At 39.4% G+C, this 25,793-nt stretch overlaps 1 protein-coding gene and 2 long non-coding RNA genes across 8 annotated transcripts in view; 2 read left to right on the top strand and 1 right to left on the bottom strand.

The window, feature by feature from the left end:
* Nucleotides 1-17,476, bottom strand: part of NOVA1 (NOVA alternative splicing regulator 1) — a 146,520-nt gene extending 129,044 nt beyond the window's left edge. Inside the window, exons 1-2 of one of the 6 annotated variants that reach the window (XM_083508705.1) lie at nucleotides 15,980-17,476; nucleotides 13,994-14,137 (exon numbers count right to left, since the gene is read on the bottom strand). In XM_083508705.1, the coding sequence (XP_083364831.1) occupies nucleotides 13,994-14,137; nucleotides 15,980-16,115 (280 nt within the window). In that variant the 5' untranslated portion in view covers nucleotides 16,116-17,476. Of the gene's footprint in view, nucleotides 1-13,993; nucleotides 14,138-15,195; nucleotides 15,955-15,979 lie in introns of those variants that run through there. The other 5 variants (XM_083508700.1, XM_083508704.1, XM_083508702.1 and 2 more) reach the window with 5 other exon arrangements.
* On the top strand, nucleotides 13,455-23,886 carry LOC310710617. Its single transcript, XR_014528158.1, has 3 exons — nucleotides 13,455-13,552; nucleotides 21,619-21,685; nucleotides 22,440-23,886. It is a non-coding gene; the product is annotated as an uncharacterized lncRNA (long non-coding RNA).
* On the top strand, nucleotides 16,395-21,607 carry LOC310710498. The gene is made up of 3 exons (XR_014528096.1): nucleotides 16,395-16,463; nucleotides 19,003-19,114; nucleotides 20,160-21,607. It is a non-coding gene; the product is annotated as an uncharacterized lncRNA (long non-coding RNA).
* Nucleotides 23,887-25,793: the final 1,907 nt, after the last annotated feature.

Below are 25,793 nucleotides of genomic sequence, written 5' to 3'. Positions count from 1 at the left end.
TAACACACATAGTGTATATACTTAAAATGTACCACTGAACAGTTGGAAAATACAGGGAGGGCTCCTAAGCAACATTACTAACTGGCTGCCATTACTATGCAGCTAATATAATTTTTTGCTGCTGCTGTTGCATATCACCTGTATATGCACCTTCACAAACTTTCTTGCAGCAAGCACTAATCTACATATCATAATTATTACTTTAAGCATCTAACTAGTTTATGATCTTCTGTAAACTCACAAGAGGAAGGTTACAGGGCCCTCTTGGCAATAGCAGTGGAGTCATAGAAAACCATCCCACTGAGTGTCAGTTGGCACCAATGCAAAGCATCTTTTGGGGCCAGTAAAATACCTTTATTTTCAGTCAAGCAATTTGAATATATCTATATGGCCTTGCATTGTAACAGATTATGTGATATTTTTACTCTTTCTTGTTCTTATTTTTTATTGATTGTATTTTAAACTGTTGTTACCTGCCTGTTATCCATGAGAACCAGGTGCAATATAAATTCTAAAAAAGAAATCTAAATCTCACTTTATTCTGCAATTTTTTCTCATTTATTCCTGGCCCACATTATACTGCAATAAATCAGGTAGAATTTTATAATGTAAGATCAGGCCAAAGACCTATCTAGTCCGGAGGGCAATCTCGTACAATTCTTCCTGAGCAACTGGCATTCAACAGCATACAGAATCTGATCCTTGAGGTAGAATATAGTATTAGTAGCCTTATCCTCCATTAATTTGTCTAATCCCCTTTTAAAGCTGTCTACATTTGTGGCCATCACTATAGTTGAGAATTCTGCAGCTTAATTATGAGCCATGTGAAATATTTTGTCCTGAATATGTTTCAGGTTCTTGCATTATAAAAGAAGGATAATATGCTCTATCCACAGTCTCTAAACCATGCATAATTTTATAAACCTCAAAACTTGTGTATATTTTTACTGAACTAAAAAGTCCCAAGCATTGTAATAATCCTCACAGGGAGTTGCTCCAGTCTTTTTGGCTGCCCTTTTCTATCTTGACATAATCTCTTTTGAGAGATGGTGACCATAACTTTACACAGTGTTCCAAGTGTGGTTGCACCACATTTTGGGATAAAGGCATTCCAATACTGGCATTTTTGGTTTCAACCCTTCTCCTAATTATCTTGAGACTGGAATTAGCATTTTCCCCAGGCCCCATGTACTGGATTAACTATTTAATTGAACCTATGTATCACAACTCCAAGATCTCTTTTCTGGTCAGTCACCACACATTCAGACATCAGTGTGCAGTTCACAAATAAAACACAACCAATGACAGTTATGCAGCATAGACAAAATAAAAATAATGAATGCCATCACAGAAATTATGCCTATCTTACTAAAATTTAGTTGGTTCAACATTGAACAGTAATCTATATTGTTAAGAAGAGCCTGCCTTGTTACATTCCAACCTACTTTGAACAACAATTAATTTTCCATTGAATGCAGCATCTCAATTATTTTATTCTGCTTCTGCTTTTTTAAAATTTTGAAGAGCAACTTTGAAAGAGAAAAGAGGAAGAAGTCAGACTGCATCCTGAAGCCTTTGCTGTTCCTTTTGGAATTCAGTTTAGTTTATGGCAAATTTCTATACATCAAAAGCTATTGTTCTTTGTTATCAAGGAATGCCACACAGGCAAGTAAGCAGGCCTATGAAGGTAAGACAGAGTCTTTATACCAAGATGGGAAATATCAGGTACAGGGATGGAATGTGGTCCCTCAGACCTTTCTGTCTGGCTTTCAGACCTCTCCCCAGGTCACCATCCTCATCAGCCCTGCTTCAAACACCCTGTTGAAAAGTGTCCTTGAACTGTGATGAAGCCTCTTGGTTATCCTAATGTAGGACAAAGATGGTCATGAGACAAGGGGGTGTAGGAACAAGTCTGTTGTACAAAAGAAAGCTTTTCTTTTCTTTTTTACTTTTATTGTTCCTCCAACTTTTGCTTCTAGCTCCACTCATTATTGACATGTGACTCTCAAAAGGTTGCCCAGAAAGGAATGAAGTCCTTGAGCTGAGACATGTTCCCTGCCCCTGCTTCATATGTTCCACCCATTGTGTCTAGTATAGAAAACAGGAGGCTCCAAGAGGAGGGAAGCGTAGTACAGAAATGTAACAGACTGTTGCAAGAAGAACAGAGCCCTCCGTCTTCTTCTGTGAGCCCCAGAAGGCTAGTAAGCGGGGGGGGGGGGTCGGTATATCCAAGGCTGTTTGTAATTATTCAGAAGTTTGCTAGGCCTAAATTCTTACTTTCTGTTTCATAATAATTTAACTCTCTCTATCTCTCTCTCTATATATATATCTTTTTACAAAGAATAAATAAAGATATTCACTACTTCTTATCCAACAGCAGTGAATTACAAGTGTCATGCATGAAGTGGTCATTGGGCAAAACAGCTTTAGCATGAAACGTTCAAATATATATTCTGACACATTTTTTTTTAAAGTACATGGCCATCTGTTCCTCTTCCGTGTCCCTGTCATGACATCTGCTTTAATCCATGTTACTAGAAGGACATGGTCCTTGAGTTGTTATTCTGTGAATGGATTCAAGTTACAAGAAAGGAGATTCTGACTGAGCATCAGGAAGAACTTTATGACACTAAGAGCTGTTTGACAGTGGAACAGACTCTTTTCTTGTAGGTTTATAAGCAGAGTTTGTATGGCCATCTGTCATGGGTGCTTTAGTTGAGATTCCTGTATTGCAAGGGGTTGGACTAGATGACCCTCGGAATCCCTTCCAACTTTACAATTGTATGATTTTGTAAGTACAGTGGTACCTCGGTTTAAGAACAGTCCTGTTTACAAACGATTCTGATTACGAACTCCGCAAAACCGGAAGTAGTATTCTGGTTTGCGAACTTTATCTCGGTCTACAAATGGAAACCAAGCGGTGGAAGGGCACCGGTGGCAGGAGGCCTCATTAGGGAAAGTGTACCTTGATTTAAGAATGGATTCAGTTTAAGAGCAGATTTCAGGAATGGATTAAGTTTGTAAACCGAGGTACCACTTTACTAAAAAAAATAAATGCAGTAAATATTGTGTAGAACAGATGATTCTATGTAAAATCCCAACCCCAAAAGATATTTGCTGTTCTACCCCTCATTCACTCCATATTCCAGACATGTCAAGCATTTCAATATGCCAAGTGAAAGTTCTGTGTTCCCATATCCTCAGTATATTCAGGCACAACACCAGCAGCACTGATTATTCCAAAAGCACTTTGCAATATACTATGAAGAAAGAGGCCACACATAGACTAATTAATAATGATATGGAGAAAAATCACTGGAATTATTTCAGCAAAAATAAATAAAAGTTGTCGTCTCCCCCAACACAAAATGTATGACTTCTTTAAAAAGCCTTTCTAAAAATTCAAATGGGGAAAGAGTTTTGGGAAATCTTACGTTGTACATGTGTTAGGAATTCTTCTAAAGCTTTAACAGCAGTGTTATAGTCTAAAAGGGATTAGACAGCTTTATTCTTAAGACTAAGCCTTTTAAACACATACCTATATACTTGGTGTTATGGGAGGCTGAATGAAGAACTCACTAGAGAAGAACCTCTGCGTCTTTAACAGTAACAGAAAGCCCCTCACACTACTACAATTTTGTCCAATTCTACCTAATATACTATCTACACATCTCTTTTCCCCACTCCTTTATTTTAACATACAAATAAATCAGCAGTATTGAAAGGTTTGGTTGTTCGAATAATCAGTCCCTCATCTTTAAATTTCAAATACGTTTTAATAACTTTTTAACTGTAATAGCAATTTTGCTATCAGTCTTAGAGGATGGCTCTGGCAGAATCTCAGAAAATGAACTTGGTTTTTCGGGTACTACTCAAGTCTGGAAGTTCTACTTTCTCAGGAATAGAAAAAAGTTGTTTTGTGTTTAAGTAGTCCACTTTTGTCTCAACAAAATATGATCTGTGTTTTCTTATTTTCACTGAGCAATAGATGGAGTCTTGCCATGTCTTTTCTTCCATCAAGTTTATGTTGAATTCTCCTGGTTCTATATGTGGCCGTTCTCAGATTGAATTGTGCTAAGTATAAAAATATTCATAAGGCCACTTTCCAAATTTTTTGGGAGGGAAAAAATTATTTAGGGTTGCACGGTGTATTCTGATTTGTCTTCACATTAAGAATTCTGCTTAGCTTATCCAACAGCTATCAGTGGGACTGACATGTAGCTTTAGAAAACAGTACGAAAGTAATCTGTTTCAAGATTGTCTTCGCAGTTTCTTCCATTTCTTCTGGTTAGTTGGGGCTAGTGGTAATATGGCAAAAGTTGCAAAAAGTACAGAAGGGGCTATTCAATTGCATTTTACTTAGAACAAACCTATTAAAATAAATAAACATGACTAAGTTAGGTTCATTACTTTTAATGGGTCTGCTCTGAGTAAAACAGTACCCAAAATTAGTAAAATGCTGGTCCTATAAATTGGGTTGCAACATTAGTCATAAACTCATGTGGAATGTCAAGGCAGACAGAGATATCCTTTAATTGTGCAACAATGCTGTAGCAAAACACTGTATCACAATATATCTTGAATAATACTTCACAACGAAATAGTGTCAGCTTCCCAATTCACACAAGGTAAGGTGCCAGCTTTTTCTAATGGATAAAAATGTAGCAATTAAAGGTTTCTTCTATTGTGTTGATCTATATCTACTATTGTAGTATTAGAATTGGATGTTGTTGTCTGTGTTATTTCCAGCACCGTCTGCTTGGATCACTCGCAACATTTTGTTAGACTAGGGGAAGTTAAGGGGATGCCTTCCAGAGATTATTGGGAATATCAACTGTCATAATTCCTGACCAGTTGTCATAATGGCTGGTCCAAGAACATCTGGAGAGTGCCACATTGTATCTGATGCTTCTCTTATAGTTTTATCATGTCAACAAGCATACAATGGCCTGGTGCTTTATAATCCTAATCTGCCCCCCCCCCCATTTGCAGCTTCAGCCTATTTTATTTCTTCATGTTGATCCAGGATAGGAAAATAGTGGTGAACAGTCTCCACCTTGGCCCATAAATGGGACCTGTTTCATAAAGGGCCTGACTGCCCTTCTGAAAAGTGACAAATACAACCATAAGTAACACACATATACGCTCATGGGCAGAAAATTTAATTTAGAGAGGCAATTCAAGGGATAAACCAGACTATTAATCCTTATCAACCCCACTCTGGATCAACAGGATAAAAGAGCAAGCAATGAACTTGCAAAGAGGAACTTTTCAATTTGGCAGCACTGGAGTCCTTTTGTGCACCTGTACCTGACAGGCTATTACAAAAACATGTTGTCACAAAAACATTATATCTCAAGAAATATGAGCTTACACAGAAAGCACTGTAATACTGTAATAAAATAACACCATATGGAAGCTCTGCAAAATGTTAAGTGGAATTGCCATCCTTACTTCAGAGAAAAGGGCTGGTGTGGAAGTACTCAAAGTTAAAGTTGCTTTAACTTATATTGTTCACATTCAACCCATTACTGTGTCTGACCACTGTCACATTTTAGGATTAGCTTGACAGGACACAGGAGCTAAATGTTTCTTTTTATTTTTCCTTAAAAATTGCCAGGGCATTAGAGCGTATTAAAACTTTCCCCTTTGCCACTTCCAGCATGGCGTGGACACTGAAAAAAAGGCACAATAAAGGTTAACCCAACACTATGCCCCAATCTTATTGGCAGTGGGGCAGGGGATGATATCAAAGGGGAATAAAGTATCAAAATAGTTTAAAATGCTTAATTATATTTTAATAATTTTTTTCTATGTTTTTTGTGATTCTTGTTTTAATCTATATGCCACCCTGAGGAGGGAAAAAGGTAGGTTAATAATAATAATGATAATAATAATAATAATAATGTCAAAAGACTAACAAACTGACAATGGCATAAACTGTTGTAAACTGCAGTCCACTTTCAATGCATGACTCTGATGAAGTGGGCTTTAGTCCATGAAAGCCTGTGTCATAAAAAAATTGTTAACCTTAAGGTATCACAAGATTTTGTTTTTGCTACAGTAAACAAACACAGCTACCTCTCTGAAAACTGTTCAAAATATCCAGAAATCTAATAATTGGTCTCCCATCTTTCTTATACTTTGTTCCTAGGATTGTATGCTCCTTGGGGCGGAACCAGAAGGTTGCACAACCCAGCAGGCGAAACAAAAAACATTTTAGGAAATAGTGTATGGGCAAATTCTTCATACAACAGACATGATTTTAGAAGGACATCCATATTCACTTTTTCCTTAGCTTAAAAAAAAACCCCATTCTAGAAAAGAGCAATAAATACAAACGTGGGCATTCCACAGGCAGAGAATCAAATGGATTGAACTAATTATTAAAAGTGATCAAAATGTTGGATTTGTTTTATTGCCACTAAAACGCGCACACACACAGCTGTCCTAATTTTTTCTGGCACCAGCATAACTGCAACACATCAATCAGTACATCTAAATCTGAATATTAAACCTGCTTGCGTACAAACTCCACTACTCTCAACCTTTAGTACGCCAAGATATGTGATGTCATAACACCGCAAAATTCTCAATTTCCGTGCCACTGGCTACCAATGCATCACAGACTTCTTCGCTAAAAGTTACATATGAGTGGGCTTGAAAAGACAGGGCTGCTGTTTTCAGAAGCAGCTAAGATGAAGTTTTAGCCTTAAGGCTCCAAAAAGCTTGTCTTTTCCTAGAATTGTGTCTAACAATATTGGATATACATTCATTTATAATATGTTTATTTATAGCCACATAATATATCTTAGGTGAGCGTTCAGTATTCTGACAAGGTTTTTAAAACTAAGTATGTGTTTTTATGGGAGCACCTTATTAGTAACTACAAATGCACCACGTATCAGTGTCAAACTAGTTGTAATAATGAATCAAATAACACAAGTTGTTAATATGCTCACAGCTTAAAGTGTTTTATTTCTTTATATTTAATCATCTTACCAGAGTGATTCCACCCTTTTTCCCTATTCCCCGTTTTCCAAAATAATCATTGTTATTTTGCAGAACTTCTATCCATGTTGACAAGACAGGTCCTGCAGAATACAGTAGGAAATATATTTATGGAAAACAGAAGCTTTATTCTTTCCACAAATAAAATATAGAAATGAGACACACGAACACATCACACTTACTGTAAATTTAAACTATTAAAACGGGCTATTGTATAATCAGCTACACAAGTAGACTTTAAATGTACTGAATAGTGATGAAATCTAGTAGTGATGAAAGGATGCTAAAGATGTACTGGTGTCAAAGAGATAGTGTCCAGTAAGTACATTGACAAACTGGGCTGCCATATTCAGGTAGGTAATCGTGTTGGTCTGACGCAGTCGAAATAAAAAAAAAATTGTCCAGTAGGACCTTAGAGACCAACTAAGTTTGTTCTGGGTATAAGCTTTTGTGTGCATGCACACTTCTTCAGATGGGCTGCCATATGAAACTGGCAGTTAACTAAATAAACAAACTTTGTATTCTGCATGAAATAAAGCATTTGATTTCAGTATTTTCAGAAAATAATTATTTGCAATACCAAATAAGGTATGAAGAGTTTTGCCCAAAGTCTAGCCAGTTTAAAGCAATTCATATTTTAATTGAAACAAACGTAAAACAAAACAAAAGTCTGAATCTTAAAGTAATAAGGTTCAATGTTTTCAAACTCTTAAATAGTTTTAGTTTAGAACAAAAAACTCAAAGTTTGAAATCCCAATATTCTCAAATGGGAAAGTTAAATGGTATGTTTTAATTTCTTCTATGAAAGACATGGGTACTGAAACATTCATAACACCTCCATGTACCCAGCATGCAGTACATAACCTTTCAAAGCATTTTCCCAAAACAGAAGCAAACGTCTGTTGTATTCAAGTAATGAGGAAGCCTAAAACACCATGTAGATGTATAGCAAAATTTTCCAGACTACCTAAATTTTTTAATCAAAACGCAACACATCACACAGAACATAATACGAGATAAATGATGTTACCAAAATAATATACAAATCTACATTTGATATTCAGCATTCATTCAATACTGGAAGTTTTGATACATATTTCAGAGTAGATGCTATTGGTTTTAATAGGTCTTCAGTATAAGTATGGTTATACTGAAGAACCTAAGGCAGACTAAAAATGCACATTTTATTTAAAATATTGTATTTCCTCCTTTTATCCACTTGCTTTTACAATGCAGTTAATATTGAATAAAAACCAATAGTCATTTTAAATCTTAAAAAAGCATTCAGTAAAAAGATCATGAGAATAGCTTCTCAATTTCCAGTATGTACTGCCTTTTATGCTATGACACTACAGCCTCTGAGGGTCAGATTAATTAAGATCAACAGCAGCTGCAGTGCAACGTGAGAAGCACACTGTCACAATTCCCACCAGTCTAGCCCAATTACCTGCAGCATTCCAGCACTGGACAACTGACAACCTTCAAGTCTCTACCAAGTCATTCCTTCCCACCGGACTAACAATAAACATTAAAAACAAACTAACCTCTTTTTGAGAAGGGCTGCAACACCAACTGCACCTGCTGAAAACTGCAAAGATGAATCCCAGAAATGTTTGTTAGTCGGATCTCTACAGATGTTGTTGAACTTAACCAGAACCAAGTTCAAAGATGGAAATGAGGCAGCAATCAACCCCAAACTTCATAGCAATTTTAACTTTCAAAATCTGCAATCTGATTTAAAGAATTAGCATTTTCTTTTCTAATTTGCAAGATCGTTTTTAAACCAAAATAGTTATTTGTTTAAAACCTATATTGTTCGGAAAATTAATTTTCCGAATCATTTTCGGCAAAAGTAATTTTATCCTTCAAAACGAGGTGACAGGACTTTAAAAGAATTTTTAAAAATCAATTATTAAAATAAGTGAAAGAGCAAAGAGGTAAAGCGACAACTTAAGACTTCTGTTAAACTGGAAGTTCACCAAAATTATGTTTGTATTAAGCTATCTAAAATTACCTTTTTTCCTTTCTAAAACGAATTCACTTCCATGATCAGGTATTAGGAACCTCACTGCCATTCCAAATAGCATTTCATTTTTTAAATGCTGTCTGAAAGATATTTATTGTGCAGATTATTTCACTAGTGTATTGAGCTTTTTACCTTCATGCCATCACTATAAAGCTAAGCAGCAGTTTAAAATGAAGCAATAAGGATTCTTTCTGAAATGGATGCGTCTTTCTTGGTTCCTCTATAAAACTCCACATGCCCTGCAATATTAACTATATAAAAACATTGCACACAGAAAAATTAATATTAATAATGTATCTAAGTAAACTGAATTCCATAATTTAAAAAAATTAACAAGTTCCTTCTTTAACATTGTTCTGTCATCCTCAAATAAATTTGGCCTATAAACCTTTCAAAAAACTAATCCACTGTGCATGCCGATAAGTGAAAGTTGCAAAACAGATAGGCAACTTGTAGATGTCTCCTGGCTATGCTCATCAATCTGATCCCAAAACTCTTTCTAGAGGAATTCCTTTCCACTGGTTGCATTAAGATTCACTCAGTGAGTGATTTGCTGGAATGTATGACCACCATATTTTAGTTTAGAAAGAAGTTTCCTCCAGGAACTCATCTGAATTGATCAGATGGAGGGAAGATGTGATTGTACACCATCCTGCCCTGCAGTAGGGTGCTAGATCAGGTGACTATTTTACCTCTCCTAGCACCATTTTTAAGGCTGAAATCCTACATACACTTAGCGAAAAGTAAACATTCATAAACTGATAGATCAGTTTGTTAATGTTGAAGATTGTACACTAAATGCCTTTCATTTTTTTATTATTTAAGGGACGGCGTGGGGTTAGAGAAACATCAATAAAGGCATTTCAATTCAGAACAAATCCACTCTTTTTAAAGTTTTATTCAACAATCATAAGATCAATCACCAAATCAACAAGGGAAAAAAACCACAAAAGTACTAAAAGTCCCCAACACCCAGAAAGCATATTTAATGGAAATGCTGCATTACTCCCCATATTAAAGAAAATATAACATTACACACAAAAAGCTACCTCCACGTCATACAGAATTCTCATCCATTTATAGCTTAATTCTGAACACTAAAAAATAAATAAATCAGAACCTAACTTGTTTTTTCTCATTAAAGCAGACTTTGCAAGATCAATGACAGCTGTACAACTGAGAATTATACCTTCAAATAGCTAGTATTCAATGCTTGGGCATTTAAGAGTTAAAAAACCCAAGCGAACTAAGCTTTGCAGATCTATCTCAGTGACCACAATTACCACAATGATCACATACTTAGCATTACTACTTTCTTCAGAAACAATCCTCCTGAGTAAAAAATGGTAGTAGCAATACAACCTGTAGCAACATGTCTATATTTAAGCATCCTAAAATAAGGACACATTTTGTGGGGCAGGGTGGGAATGACATGTACCATGAAAGCTAAAACGTAATGGGACAGATGTGTCAGCCTTTTACATGAATGACATCCTTGCTGGAATACATCTCCAAGCATCTGGACAGCCACACTGCACACAGCTATTCACATTCATATCCTAATTTCAACCACACTTACACTGTAACCCTATATATGAAGTCAGAAATAAATCCCATTGAGTTCAATGGGACGTTTTCCAGGGTGAGTATAGGACTGCAGTCTCAATCATTTAACAGCTTTCATTTAACAAGGAGAGATTTAAAATTACAACTTTTCTTTTTAGCGGAGAAATGACTGCTGAACTTAAACAAAAAAACTATTTACCTCTACGCTCTCATTACTTTCTCAAAGTCCATAGCATTTTGTGAGAACACCCTTTGAAAGGTTGCCTGTGGGGTTATTATTTTGAAATTATGAACTTCAGGAAAATACTGGTGTACATTTGGTCATTTTTAAAAAAGGGGGGGTAACATTTTCAAGGTCATAACTCATAAAATTCCTGTTCAACATGTTTTACTGAACTTCTCCATAACTCTTCCTCAGATTTTATTAATATCAGTCAAATACTAAAAGCAAGTGATATAGAATATCATTTCACAAAGTAACTGTGCATTTCCTCTTAAACTATTGAGCTCCTTTAAAATGTCATAAAATCAATGGGATTTTAACTAAGAAAATATTTTCAGTGTGTGTTACATACACCCAGATTTCATAAGAAAAGGATTACCAGTCATACATGTATGTACAGCAGCTTTTTTATTTTAAAAAATGTGCATTGCACTATTCAAACACAGAATACACAATAAATCTATCTACCATACAGCAAACAAGAAAAAGTCAGCAGACTATTATCTGCAGTTGTCCTATTTTATCAAGTAGTATTACTGGAAATTCCAAAGCAGAATTACTGGACATTCCAAATCAGAATTCTGCAGTATTATCTTTCCTTAAACATTCTTATTTTCTAGTTATTAGATTGTAAGTAGAGAAGCACAGACAGACAATGCTTACCTGTTTTTTAACAGTTTTGTGCCCAAATAAGGATATTCATTCTGAGCATTTGACCAATTTTGCTTACACTTTGGATGAAAAGTGTTTTGATAACCTGGATTAACTTGAAAATGCTTGCCAATATCCCAAACTAATCAAAGGGCAGCAGCACTGAGGGGTTTTCTTCAAAGTATGCCAATAGTATGATTTATGTAACTAGCTGCAATTAATTTTGTTACTTCTGGTCATATCAGATTAACTAAAGTTACTCTGTGCTAAATACAAACTCACATGGAATATAGTTCACAAACGCAACTATCATTGATACGCACAAAAAGTTTTATAATCTAGCTGTTGCCATTGAACTGCGTAACTGCCAGGCATCTATGGAACAATTAATACCTATAAGTATTACATTGATCAAAACTCTAGTTGAATACAATATTTACAATGCTAATCGAAAATTCACACCTACACAAGATCAGTGTCTAGTCTAATTTAAGGATGATCAGAAGATAGCATAGTTCAGATTAAGACTTCAGGATTTATAAATGGAAGAAACCCAAATTACAGTAGGTTGGAGAATCCATGAGCTCAAACTATGCGTCAGGCTCATGTTCAGTTCTAAACAGAAACATTAACTAGCACCATTAAAGAGTGACATGTATTAGCATGTTTATGTAGTTTATGGATGCCCATATTTATTTATTCACTAAAATTGATCAACACTGTGGTTTCAAATATAAACGAGGTCTCACAGGACCAAAATTAGTGATTAGTAAATAACAACAACAAGGGATTAGTTTACACCTGTTACAGTCAAACTGTACAAGCTCTCTCTCATGCTGGCATTTCTTCAGAGGGAACCTGTTTACGTCACAGGAACACTTAACACAAGGCTGTAAACCCCTCATCATGCCTTGTCTTTTTTTTTAACCTTCAAGGAAATTTCTATTAAAATCTTTGCATCCGCCCAATTCAACACTTAATATTGATTTTAATTAGAATGGAAAGGTCTCCTGTTAATGTAGCAAACAAAAGATTCCAATCTTGCTTAATACTATATAGCTAAATCAAAGGTTATGATTTAGAATTTGCATTGATGATCAAACACAAATTGTTCTGCACTGTCATCTCACATTGGCTACTCTTATGAATATCACAAACACATCTGTAATTTATTCATCTATTGTCTCCAAACTCAATTTGCCATTATAGCTATAATCCAAAACTGTCACAATTTTATGTCCATATCGATTATGTCATCTATATACCGGCTTTCACTTTTTAAAAATATACAAGCTTTTTCATCAACATTTTAAATACTATTTCATGAAAAAGACACCATTCATAAAAAATAACGCATTGTTATATACTGCATCTTGAATGGAATTTTTCATATAAGTCTTTAAACACATACACTCTCTGCCTCTGTACCACAACTATCACAAGAGAATAACCACCTTTGTATCAAACAACAATGATCCACTTCGGAATTTAAGACAGTAGAAAATGAAACACTCTTGTTTTACTCATGACAGTCTTTCTAACTAGTTTACAAGATTCAATCATATCTGTGAGCCAGTACCAAATATAAAGAATTTTTCTTTTCATTACAAGAAAAAAGAAAACAGGCCATCTCAATGGAAAGCCACCAGTGCTAGAGTTAAGAAAAATCAAATGACTATCAGAACACTTCCTTTATTGACAATGTTTCTTTTATCAATAATGCTTCATTACTGGTTTATATAAAGAAATGTTGCTTTTAATTTACATTAAATACCTCCACACCAGTTTAGAAATCTTTATCAACATTATGCATTCAAAAATGATAATAAAACACCATATATGAATTATACAGCCTTCAGTATGTATATTTTATAATTCAATCTTATAGTACTTATGTGTACAATATTCTTAGAGTCTAAATTTCCAAACAAAATTATTTGTATTCTTTCGCAATAGGTTTCCGTTATATATCACAATTGTGAAAAATACACAAAATCAAAGAAACATCTGAAGAGCAGCACTTGGAATTTATTTCATGTTAAGATGTATGAACAAAGCAATGAAGCAGAACCAAAGTACGTAATGGATTTAAGGTAAATGGCCTATTCTACAAGGAGAACCTGTGTTTTTACTTATGAGCTTAATTGCCATAATGTATGAAAACTTCAGCAAAACCTGTAATGCCAGCTGTCAAACAGCCTGTTTTTTAAAAAAAACATTTCTTGCAATAAGATGAACTGTGTAGAACACACATGCATGATAGCAATGATTCTTAGTTTTTCCACAATCAGGTTTAGACAGCGAGCTATCTTTTCTTTATTGCAAAATAACAAATACCAATATATTTACTTAGAATTGCTTGTGAATATGCATTTTACTATTCAAGAATGCCAGTTATTGTAGTGGTATGCTAATACTATTTAATTCTACAGGTACGCTAATGTTGTTTAATTATACAGAATGTGGATACATTACCCTAGGGATTTAACAAATAATCTTCTAAAGCTTGCACCTACCTGGATAAAAGTCTTTGGATTTAGAGAGCTTGATGGTAGCTCCAGTCTCTTTCTGCAGCTGAACAATTGTCTGTCCTCCCTTCCCAATTATAGATCCAGCCGCATAACTAGGTATGAGGACCTTTAGAAAATATTGGCCGTCCTCTGAAAAAATTGAGATATTGAAGGTTAATTAGCTGCCTAAAATCTCATTCATCCTCAAACCTACAAAAATATGCCTTTCTATTATAGTATTAACGTACAGGTATTCTGCACAGATATGTAACCAGTTGCACTATCCTTCATATCCGCTGTGAAAAAATGAAGAATCTAATGAATTGTCCTTAATTTGGTGGTGCTATGAGAAGCAATGACCCAATTCAAGTTGTAATTTTGAATATAAAATAGTTACTAAGGTATGATATAACTCTTCAGAAAGAAAGAAAATACCTTACACAAGAATTTTGTCAAGAACTACAACTTTCCCTAAAAATGCTGCAAACTGGAAAGAAAACATTAAAAGGGCATTTGTTCACCATTAGCACTGTACTCTCCACAACACACAGCTTTATCCACTAAATCCAAAATTTGAGATTTTATTCAAAGAGTTTTAGCTATTGACAAGAAAACTTGGCAATATAAGTGGATGCAACCATTTGCCTAAGTAATCCAGATGTATTTTAAATGCTTCTCAAGTGGCAATGATCTCTTAATCAAAGGACATTAATAATATTTCCCCCTTTAAAAAAACCTGGAGTCATGCATACACTTTAAAAGGTGACTGCTTATGTCATGCCCAATGTAATGCCCAAATCAGAGCAAAACGAAAGAAAGAAAAAAGCCAGAACTGGGGAATGAATCAAATATTTCTTTACAACTGAACAATTTGCTCCTCCAATGAATGACATCAATTCTATGGACCTTAAAGAAACTGCTCTGAAAGGATCTCATGTAAAAACAACACACACATTTAAGCCCTCTTTATTAAAACACAAATACACACCCCTATCTGCTTTTCACAGCTTAACCTAAAAATGCATCATTACAGAACTTTGCTTCTATAAAGGAGCAGGTTCAGAGCCATCCTACTTTTCTTTGAGAGTCCATGTCCCAGCTAGTACAGGTGCGCCCCCCCACCCCACCCCGCAAAGACATTATACAAACAGTTAAATACACGAGCTATCTAGTTCTGCTGTTTGTTAATGTTGGATGAATAAATTCACCTCTGCCTCGGTGCATTGTTATGAAGACTCCAGTGCAAATGAATAGAGGAGATGCTGGTCCCGTTATAACTCATCTCATCCAGGAAGAGCAGGATGTTAACTAACAAGTCACCGCACCAAGACAGGCAACTCCCGCCCTCCCTCCGCAAACCTCTCTCTGACACACACACACGCGCGCACACATCCCATCACCGTGACCCAACCCCAGGAAGAACAAATCTTTGCAACATTTTCCACCGTAACAGAAAGTGGTGCCAGGAAATCGACAAGATTTTTGTTGTATTGGGTGGGTGGGAGGAAAAAAAAAAATCTACCTGGCGACTCACGAGAGGGGGGGCTTAAGAGGGGATGAGGGGAGTGAAAGTGCTTCTTTTCATCCGCCATTTATTCATTTAGTTTCTCCCAATTGTTCAAAGGCGTGCGCTGGTTAGGGGGGCGGGGGGGGAGAGAAAGAGAGAGAAAGAAGCAGGCGAAAGAAGCAGCCCTGGGCTTGGTACAGCCCGGTGGGTCGAGGCTGAACAGCCCTCCCCTCCACCCCACCGCGACCCCAAGTCAGGACGAATATGCGAAATTAAAATAAAACGGGGCTGCTAGATGCTCGGAAAGCGGCGCCATTTTGATGAATGATAACATTAGAGAAATAAGGAATGTTTGGGGAAAGGGAAAGGAGGGCGAGGTGAGGCGAGGAGGCAGGTAGGAAAGGGGAAGGTGGGTGGGGAATTTGGGAGGAGGAAGAGGAGGAGGGGAAGGAGGAGGAGAAGGTGGAGGGGGGGCGAATACCCACCGCCCGTGTTGGTCCTTTTGGTGCTGCCGGCTTCGGGGGGAGCTTCAAGTGGTCTTTTCCGAGAGTCCGGCGGGTCCAGGTCTATGGGCACCCCAGTGTGGGTCCCGTTCTGCTGGATGGGAGCTGCCGCCATCATGTTTGCTGCCGCCGCGAGAAGGATAACTGGCTTCTCCCTTCGGGGTGGGGGGGGAGCAGGGAGGGGGGAGGAGGAAGGAAGGGGGGGCTCGTCCCGCTTCTTTCGGGCTTCTTCTTGTCCTCCTTTTAAAAGCTCGAGCTAATCTGGCAAGTCCAACACCCCCTTTCCCCAAAAGGATGGGGTTTTTTGGGGGGTGGGGGCTGGAGGAAGAAGAGGAGGGTTTGTTTATCTGGCACCGGTGAAATGGGTGGGTGGGGAGGGGAGGAAAGGGGTGGGGGGGTGGGAAGCCAGGCAGGACGAGTGGCTGAAGGAGCAGCTGCAGTGCAGTGCCAGCAAGCAGAAGCTGAGGTAAAAGAGAGAGAAGGGAAAAAGGGGAAAAGAAAATTAAAAAAGGGAAAAGAGGGGAAGAAAGGGGGGTGGGGTGGGAGGGGGGAGAAAGAGAAAACAAGGGGAGAGAAGAGAGGTAGGGGAGGAGGAGGAGGGGGGAGAAAGTGAGACGGAGGAGAGAGAGAGAGTGAGAGAGAGGGGGGAAGGAGGGAGAGAGAGAAAGGAGGGGGGACGGGAATGAGTGAGTGAAGCAGCGGAGGGAGGGAGGGAGCGAGGCTGACGAGGAGGAGCGAGCGAGGTGGCTGAGCGGGTAGGTGGCTGAGCGAGCGAGCGAGCCAGGGAGCGGGAGAGAGAGAAGAGGAGGAGGAGGAGGGGGATAATTCAGGGAATTTGCCTCTGTGGCCCCTTCAGCCTCCACTCCCCGCCTTTTTCTTTCCTTTTCCCCTCCCCTCCTCTCCCCTGCCTCTAGTCGTGCGCCTGCTGCTGCAGCTGGTGTCGAGCGGCTGCCTGAGCTGAGGAGAGCTGCTGCTGTTGGTGGCTGTGGCGGTGCTGCTGCTGCTGCTGCTTTCGCGCTCTCATTCTCTCCCCGTTTACGAGTCTTGTCTGTGGCGCGCTGCCGGGCTAGACTCTCTCTTCAGTCAGGAGTTGCTCTCGCTTGAGCCGCTTCTCTCGCTCCCTCCCTCCTGCGCGCGCACACAGGCACTCTTCTCACACACGCGCGCGCGCGCTCGCTCGCTCGCACAAAAACTCAGGAGCTCGTGGCTTTCGGTTGTGTGGGAAGCCGGCTCGCGCTCCTTTCCCCTTCCCTCAACGACACCCCCATAACCCAAACAGGGTTTTTTTAAAAAAGAGAGAGGGAGGGGGGAGGAGGACAAGAGGGGGCGTGAGGAAAAGGAGGGGGGCCGAAAGAGAGAGATGACAGTTAAATTTTATATATATATATATATTAAGGCAGGCCTTAGACGGAAGGATGGGTGTTTGAGCCAATAGGAGCTCAGGAGCGCTGAGCTCGGATTGGAGGGTTGAACCAATCACAAGAGACTTGTGGAACGCTGCCCTTAACACCCCTTAATGCATAGAGAGTAATAGGTGTCTTTCTTCACTACCACAGGCGGAAAAGCGGCCCTGGGGCAAAAGCTGCTGGGAAAGGAGCGCCACACGCTACACACACAAGCAGAACTCGTGTCCATGAACAGGGCTGGCTCCAGGTTCGCGCCGGGAGACCTTGTCAACCGCAACCGCATCTTAAGCGAGCGGGCAAAGTTGGCAGGTCACGCGCTTTCTCTCCTGGGGCAGCGCGGTGGCGAGGGAGAGCAGGTGTGCGAGCGGGGAAAGGGCGGCCGGCTGCCCCTTGCCAGGAGCAGCTGCCTCAGTCAACCTCCCGCTGGCTCGCTTCTCCCGCTGCTGGGAGGCTGGGAATTGGGGAGTCCAGTCCTCCCCATGGCGTTGCCCAGAGGAGGGAGGGTGAGCCAGCACAGGGGCAAGTGGTGGTCTCCCCCCCAAAAAAAAAATCACACCCAGCATCAGCCGAGGCTTCTTGCTCACCGCCTCACTCTGGAAGCCTCCTAGCGGGACCCAATGCCACCCAAAAGAGGCAGTAAACTGGCAGTATGCCGAGATCATTGGGTCAATATTACCAACACTGGCTGGCAGCACGACTCAGGGGTCCCTGCCCAGCCTGGAGATTCTTGCCTTCTGCATACAGAACATGTGCAGCAGATTGTCCCTTCGGACAGTTCTACCCATGCAGTGCCACTTCCTTGGATCAAGCACTCGCCTGCTTTCACAAGCAACTGCCACCTGCACCTGGAGTGTGTGTGTGTCCAGGCAGGGGGACCTATAGGAAGCTGCCTTATATGCAGAGTGACACCAGTGTTACATCTACCCCAGTACCCTCTACATGAGCCGGCAGCAGCACTCCCCACGAGTTCGGACAGAAGCCTTTCTCAGCTCTACCAGGAGATGCCAGGGATTGAACCTGGGACCTTCTGCATACAAAGCAAATGCGCTACCACCAAACGACCGCTCTTCCCCAAGGGGAGGAGGTGTTAGTGCTGCTACGCTCTGCAGCTCAAATTGGGCCCAATGGGGCCACCCAGAGTGAGCAAGAAAGCAAGAGCAAATTATGCCGCTCTTGACGGCAGAAGCCACCACCTCTTTCCTTTCTCTGACACATTAGGAAGGATTCAGCTTGCTCAGTTCAGTCACCATTGCCCAGCTCCCCAGGCTGTTGTTGCCTCTTCCTCCCTGCACATGTATCCACTTTCTCTGGGCACCTAGGTGTTTGAGTTTGGTCCCAGTCTTCTTTCCTGTGCTGTCCAAAGAAAGAGAGTAAGATGGCAGCTGCATTCTTTCTCTGCGTTCTTTCTCTGAACAGACCTGAGGCCCCAGACTAGAGATCAAGGGCAAGTGAGCAAGAGGAGGTCACAGCATATAGAGCTCTCTAGGCTCAGTTCTTCTGCCACAGCACCACCTAGAAAGAGAAGTCAAGCAAGCAGAAGCAGGAGAAACTTTCCTACCATGTTTCCTACTGTGTCTATATCTGTGCTCTCCCTTTCAGTGGTAGAGCAAACTAAATCCTTGCATCCACGTCTCTCAGAAGGAGAGGGTGGGTGAGCAGTTGGAGACAGCTGTAGCCATTCCTTGCTACCACCGCTTGCCCACTTTTGCAGGTGAGTGAGCGGCCCCTTCCCTGTGTCATCTGCATGTCATATAGCAAGGGGGCCCACCTACCCAAGAGCACATGGTTAGCGCATGCTAGTTTTCCTGAGGTGCTGGGGCCTCAGTAGCTGCTGGTTGCTGCCAGTTTTGTAAATAACCACATGCTTCTCCTGCTCCAGAAACAGCTACAGCTGGTTGCTTTACTGCTAATTTGCCACATTAACATTAAAATATTAATCAAGAGGAAGGAGAGCTTAAAAGCAGCCTCATAAAAAAGGGAAAACACTCTAATAATGACTGGAAGCACTAACCTAGTTTTCTTTGGTTGTGGGGCATGCAAAACATGAATTACACGGAGTAGCTTCAGATTCCTCAGTCGCCTTTGACTATGTTGCTTCTTAAGGATTACAGATACAGTGGTACCTCGGATTACAGAGGCTTCAGGTTACATACACTTCAGGTTACAAACTCTGCTAACCCAGAAATAGTACCTCGGGTTAAGAACTTTGCTTCAGGATGAGAACAGAAATCGCACAACGGCGGCAGCGGGATGCCCCATTAGATAAAGTGGTACCTGAGGTTAAGAACAGTTTCAGGTTAAGAACGGACCTCCAGAGTGAATTAAGTTCTTAACCCGAGGTACTACTGTATTGTGTACTCTCCAGCAATTAAACCAAAATAGCTTTCAGTTACATGTCGATAATCAGCACCGTAAATCAAAATCTATTTACTTATAAGCATGCACTTAAAAAGAGAGAATTAATCTACCTTTCTAGAACTATCAGTAATGTAAGGATATCAGTGTTTTTAAGGTCTCACTCACTGGTGCCCCACCAAATTGGCAATTGTGCCACTGCAAGCTGTATCTAAATATAAAGCAACGGCACACTAGTGCATTCCACAGTACATATAGCATTTCCATGTCTTCAAGTGGTTTTGTCTATTTTACTGAGTTGGAGAGCGCGCTCATGCCATGCGTTGGCTACCAAGTATAACTAATCCCAAGTTAAGCAGTCCCAAGTACATATGCTGTTAACCATTTTTTCCTTCTCACAGTTAATATCCTCCATATATTTAGAAGCCACCTTTTAGAAGCCACCTAAACTTGTAGCCATCACAATGTTTGGTACCAATGAATTCCTTCAATCAATTATGTATTACATGGAGTTGCACTAGCACTCTTTGTTTGCCCTGAATAAACAGCTAGTTAATTTCATTGGATAACTCTGAGTTCTAGTGCTTTGAGAGAGAATAATTACCTTTTTCTGTTCACTACCTCCACAACATTCACAACTGAATAACTTTCTGTTATTTTCTTGCTTATTTGTTCCTTTTTCAAGCAAAAAAGCCTTGCTTTGCAGGAAAAATGCTTCTTCACTCATCATTTTTACTGTCTTCTCCCGATCGACATATCTTTTTCTTTTCTTTTTTGAGACAGAGCAAATGTTTGCACCAGATGTAGGTGTAGCATAGATTTATATAATGTCATTATAATATTTGATGAATTATACATAGTTTCTTTCCTAGAAATTCCTGCCACAGAATTTGCATATTTACTGTTGGAGCACACCAACCTGCCATTTTCACTGAGCTTCTCACCGTTATCCCATGGTCTCTTTTCTAGTAAGTTAAAACCATTTTAGAACCCAACAGTATATATCAAAATCAGAATAAATTAATTTTTTAGCCATAAGCCATACAAAATTACAGATGAAGCTATGCAAATTCAAATAGAACTGGAAAAAGCTATGAATCGATTGTCTATCATACTGGTGAAAACAGAATAAAATCACGTAGAAATCAATACAGTGGTACCTCTGGTTACGAACGCTTCAGGTTACAAGCTCCGCTAACCCAGGCTGCTCCTGGTTGCAAACTTTGCCCCAGGATGCGAACGGAAATCGCATGCCAGAGGCACACGCGCAGCGGGAAACCCCATTAGCAAAAGCGTGCCTCAGGATAAGAATGGTTTCAGCTTAAGAATGCACCTCCAGAACGAATTAAGTTTGTAACCAGAGGTACCACTGTAGTCCATCTTACAAACATTCTTATTAATTAATTCCTTTTATATTTAATGGCAGTCAGCACATGTATAGCTACAATGCAGATAACTTTCTGGAATTTAATCCAATTTCTGCTGGTTTGTCCAGTTTACATAATAATTCGAAACAGTCTAAAGAAAGCTTAGCCCAATGTTTTAATTGATGGGCTATTTGAACAAATAGGTTCCCACCCCCACACAGCTATATTCTCACCAGTACAGAACCTTAGTTTGTATCAGATAAGAAGTTAACACTCATCCAGTGCTGTAGAAAGAAATTGCTGCAGTCTTCATAAAGTGAAAGCTCTTCTTACAAACAACTTTGGAAGTTATATCAAGTAATTCTCCAGTGCACGCTTAAACATAAACAGCCTGTACCATGGTGCTATTTTTACTTCCACCAGTAGAGATAGATCTTGCTAGATAAACATGTCTGTTGTTCTCCTTTTAAACTCTGTTTATTTCTGCCAACAGTTCAAGTCCAGCAAAGCATGCTAGTGAGAGTTCATGCAAATGAATCTGAATGATTTCCTAAATCCAAGTAGGCACCTCAGAGCAAGTAATCTATAAATGTTCCCTGAGACAAATTTTAGGGAGTCCATCGGTTGTCATGTTCATAATTTTAATCCAATAATTAAATAGAACCCTGCTATTCAGTTATACAGTTACTCAGTTTAGAAATATTATTTTGGGACTGTTTGGAACTTTAACGTCCCTGAATCATTTGTTCCGTATCCAAATTTAACTATTTCACTGTTCTGACTGACTCCAGTTACTGTGAGAATAAGTAACACTATTCCTATTACAATTTCCTGGTGTTTGCCTTCCTCACTTCTTTTCAGTGAAGCACCTTAAGCCTCTGAAAAGGATCTTAAGGTTTGGGAGAAGATAACCTGGTTCCAAGATGTTAATTGTTGTTCTTATTATTGTTATTTATTAAGAGCTATCAACTTATCCTCATACAACATTAGTAAAAAGACAACTTCCATCTTGAGCAGGCACCCCGAAACTTGGCCTTCCAGATGTTTTGGGACTACAACTCCCATCATCCCTAGCTAACAGGACCAGTAGTCAGGGCTGATGGGAATTGTAGTCCCCAAATATCCGGAGAGCCGAGTTTGGGCGTGCCTGATCTTGAGGAATGTACAGTATAAGTGTTGTATAGGGTGGGGGCAGCAGAGGGGGTTGAGGGGAGAAAGACAGATTAAAGGATAATGGGTGCACATTTGGGAAAGCAATTAAGCATAGTGTCAGTAGTTGATGAAGATTAAGGGGTTGCATTAACAATATTCAAGGAAGAGGTGGGACTTGAGGAAAGCTTTTACCTCTGGCACCACATCATCACTCAGCGAGGGCATTCTGGAAAGAAGGACAGCAAGAGAAAATTGGTGGCATCCGAGCAGGAAACATTCAAGTGGCTTTAGTTCTAAATGTTCTTTTTTTTACAAAGCTCTTCAGCAGAAAAAAAGATATTTTAGGTATGGGTATCTCTCCAATATCTTCTGTTGTGCAAATAATGTTTATTCCTAGCCTTTCCCTATCTTTTTCCAGTATCCCTTTTCAGTACCCCCCCCCCCTTGTAAGCTCGTGTTTCCGCTGTGGCTCCAACTGGTTTCCTTCTGTTTAAATAAGTTTGATGCTATCATTAAAAAAAAAAAATCTTTAGCAATATGTTTATCACAAACGTTCTGGGCATGTAATATTATTGCGACTTTACATTTTATTTGCCACGTTTTGTGCTCAGGGAGGCTTCCCTTACAAAGTGGAGATCTCCCTAATGGGAAAATACATGCACTGTCTAAGAAGAAAAAGAGAAAAAGTAGAAACAGAAGAAGCTACGCTGGTTTCTGCTTCCTTTTTCAGTGCTTGTTCAGAGAAACAAGCCTATGATTTCTTAACTCCCTTGCCAAGAGTGCTCCAGTTTCACTTGTCTGTCCACTTGCTTGTACATGGATCCTATGTGAGATTTTGCCTCAACTCCATTTCTTTTTGGGTAGCCCTCCATTTTCGTGCCTCTGCCACCCGCTGTTTCTCATATCCTTCCCCCCTCCCACCCCGTGTGTGACAGCTTATGTCAAACTAATTATTCACCTAACTCACAGATGTGGACTGTTGTGAACATTCTGTTGCTGACATCTGCCCTCAGCAGATAGAATCATAGAATCATTGTAGAGTTGGAAAGTACCCCAAGGGTCATGTAGCCACTGCCAAAACAAAAAACCATTTTGTTCTCTCTCTGTAGGCCATATGCAAAATCCTTTACTCTTCTTTTTAAACTGAATACCATTATTGCAAAAAAGCAGAGGCACAAGTCCTCTCGCCCCAGACATATTGCTCCATATTGTGACCACTTCCATTAAGACATATATCATTCCCTCTAACTGCAAACTCATGTTGTTGAGTGCCTATCAGTTTGAAAGTGAAATGGGGCCATCCAAAAATAATTTAGTAGCTTCAACATACTCGTGATGCCTGAGGCATGCAGAAGTACATGAGTTTGTGACTTAAATGACAATGGTTTTTGTTTTTGTTTCTAAAACTGCCAACAGGAACCTGCAAGCTTACAGAATATTGATGGCAGTTGAACCAAGAGAAGGCCTGGGGCAGGGTCTAAAGAAATCAAGCAGTCTATAGCCCCTTCATGAATTAATTGCACGAAAGGACTTTTTGTGTGCAAAGGTGCAGTGAGATCATACCAATGGCCCCATCCCACTCTAGAACAGGGAGGGGAAACCTGTGGCCCTCCAGATGTTGGAGTCAGGCCAGTGCCAATTAGGGAGCCACTTAGGGTGCAAACCTCAGAGGGGTGCAGTACTGACCCCCAAGGGGCACAGTTTTTTACAGATTACTTATTCTTGCAATTTAAAATAAATTTAGCAGTTTCAAGTTTTTTCTACAAGTTTTTGAAAATTGAAGTTGGCCGGTTTTTGTGGGGGCATTGCATGTGAAAGTAGTTAGCCTTGCCTGTGACGCAAAATAGCCTGGCACCAGCACTGGCTGGCCCAGCCAACGTGGCCAATGGTCAGTGGTGATGGGAGCTTATAGCTCCGCAAGAAATGGAAGACGAAAGCTTAGCTACCCATACTCCAGACCTTCACACATCCCCTTCCAGATGTTTGTTTTGGGGATGGAAGCCGCCCCGTCTCTAGCCCTTATTTTATTACATAATAATCTCTATCTGAACTTCAACCTACTTATCCTGTTCCAGTCTCAAGTCGGTCGTCAATATTAAAAGTAACTTATTCCAAGCATGGAAATCTAGGACTCCCTACCCCAAATGGCTCCCCATTACTTTAGTTGGAAGGGGAACCCCATAGTTTTTCCTTTGTGTGTGAACATTGGGTCCCTCTGTGGAACTGAATAGGAGCTCACATGAGCAGGTGATCAGAGCAAATAGCAATACAGAGGAAACAATTTCAGGACTGCAGTCTTTTGAGAATTGAATTTTTTCTTCCAGTTCTGTGGAGTTCTGTAAAGTTAGCAAAGCAAAGGTTCATCATATTATATGGTATGAAATTTGCAGATAAACTTTTGTTCCTGTTCTTGGTTAAAGGCACTTAAAACCTCTGTTTGCTGTTTGATTTTCACTTATGCAAATCATGGCAGTTTGAAGGTCTATCTAACATAAAGCTTGGTCAGCAAAAAGTGAAATAGGATGAATCTAAAGCAAACTAATCTCACCTCCTACAAACAGCTAGTCATTGTTTTTAGGAATGAAGTAGGCCAGCAAAAGGTCTCTTTGTAGTGCAGAAGACTCAAATAACATCAATCCACAACACAAATTAACTACAAGGACATTTATTGCCTAATGACAGCTTCTGTATCCAAAATTTTAAGGCTCAGGGATCAGATAATGGTTATTACGAGAAAGTTCTGAGGCCAACGATACCCTGCTTGCATCTGTTTTTTCTGTCTTCTCTGTTTGTAGACCTATTAAAGCAGAACTGATAAATATTTAGACTGCAATCTGGTATTCTCTTAGCTAGAATGAGTGTCACTTACCTTAATGGGTGATATCCAACTCAGTCATACTCTGAGTAAACATATTGAAATCAATCAGTCTATTCTGAGTGTGATTAATGTTGGATATTACCCAGTAAGACTTACTGTTGACTAGACAAGCAACCGTGACGTTATTGCAAAATTTATATTGTAGAAATTTAGTACAATTTCTATATCTCCATGCAAAGATTTGCTAATCAGAATATCTTATTGTACAGTCATAGACCCCCTCCCAAAAATAACAGAGCATACAAGGAATGAAAACATTAGCATTAAAACATATTATTATTTTAGATACAATATAATGCAAAGAATAAATACACACATATTTATAATATTTTAGGATACAAAAGATAAAAATGTAATATACAAATTGCAATTAAAATGAGCGTATGATACTTTTGAGTAGAGAAGAGGAACTTGGCCACTAAGTCTGTTATTAATGTATTTGTATCAGCCAAAAAATATTCCAGGTATAATTCCAGTGTCGTTCTAGGATGTTTCCTCATAAGGGGACCAAGTAATCTATTACACTCCTCTCTGAAAATTACATTCCAAGAAGAGATGACCCAAAGTTTTGACTACTTCATCGCCATAGGAACACAGATGACTCTTGTATGGGACACCTTTATAACACCCTTATTGAT

This window comes from Podarcis liolepis, assembly GCF_965112155.1.
Source record: "Podarcis liolepis genome assembly, chromosome: 1".
Classification (NCBI taxonomy): Eukaryota; Metazoa; Chordata; class Lepidosauria; order Squamata; family Lacertidae; genus Podarcis; species Podarcis liolepis.
Note: the sequence above shows the minus strand (reverse complement) of the source record. Positions and strands in the feature narration are given on the sequence as shown.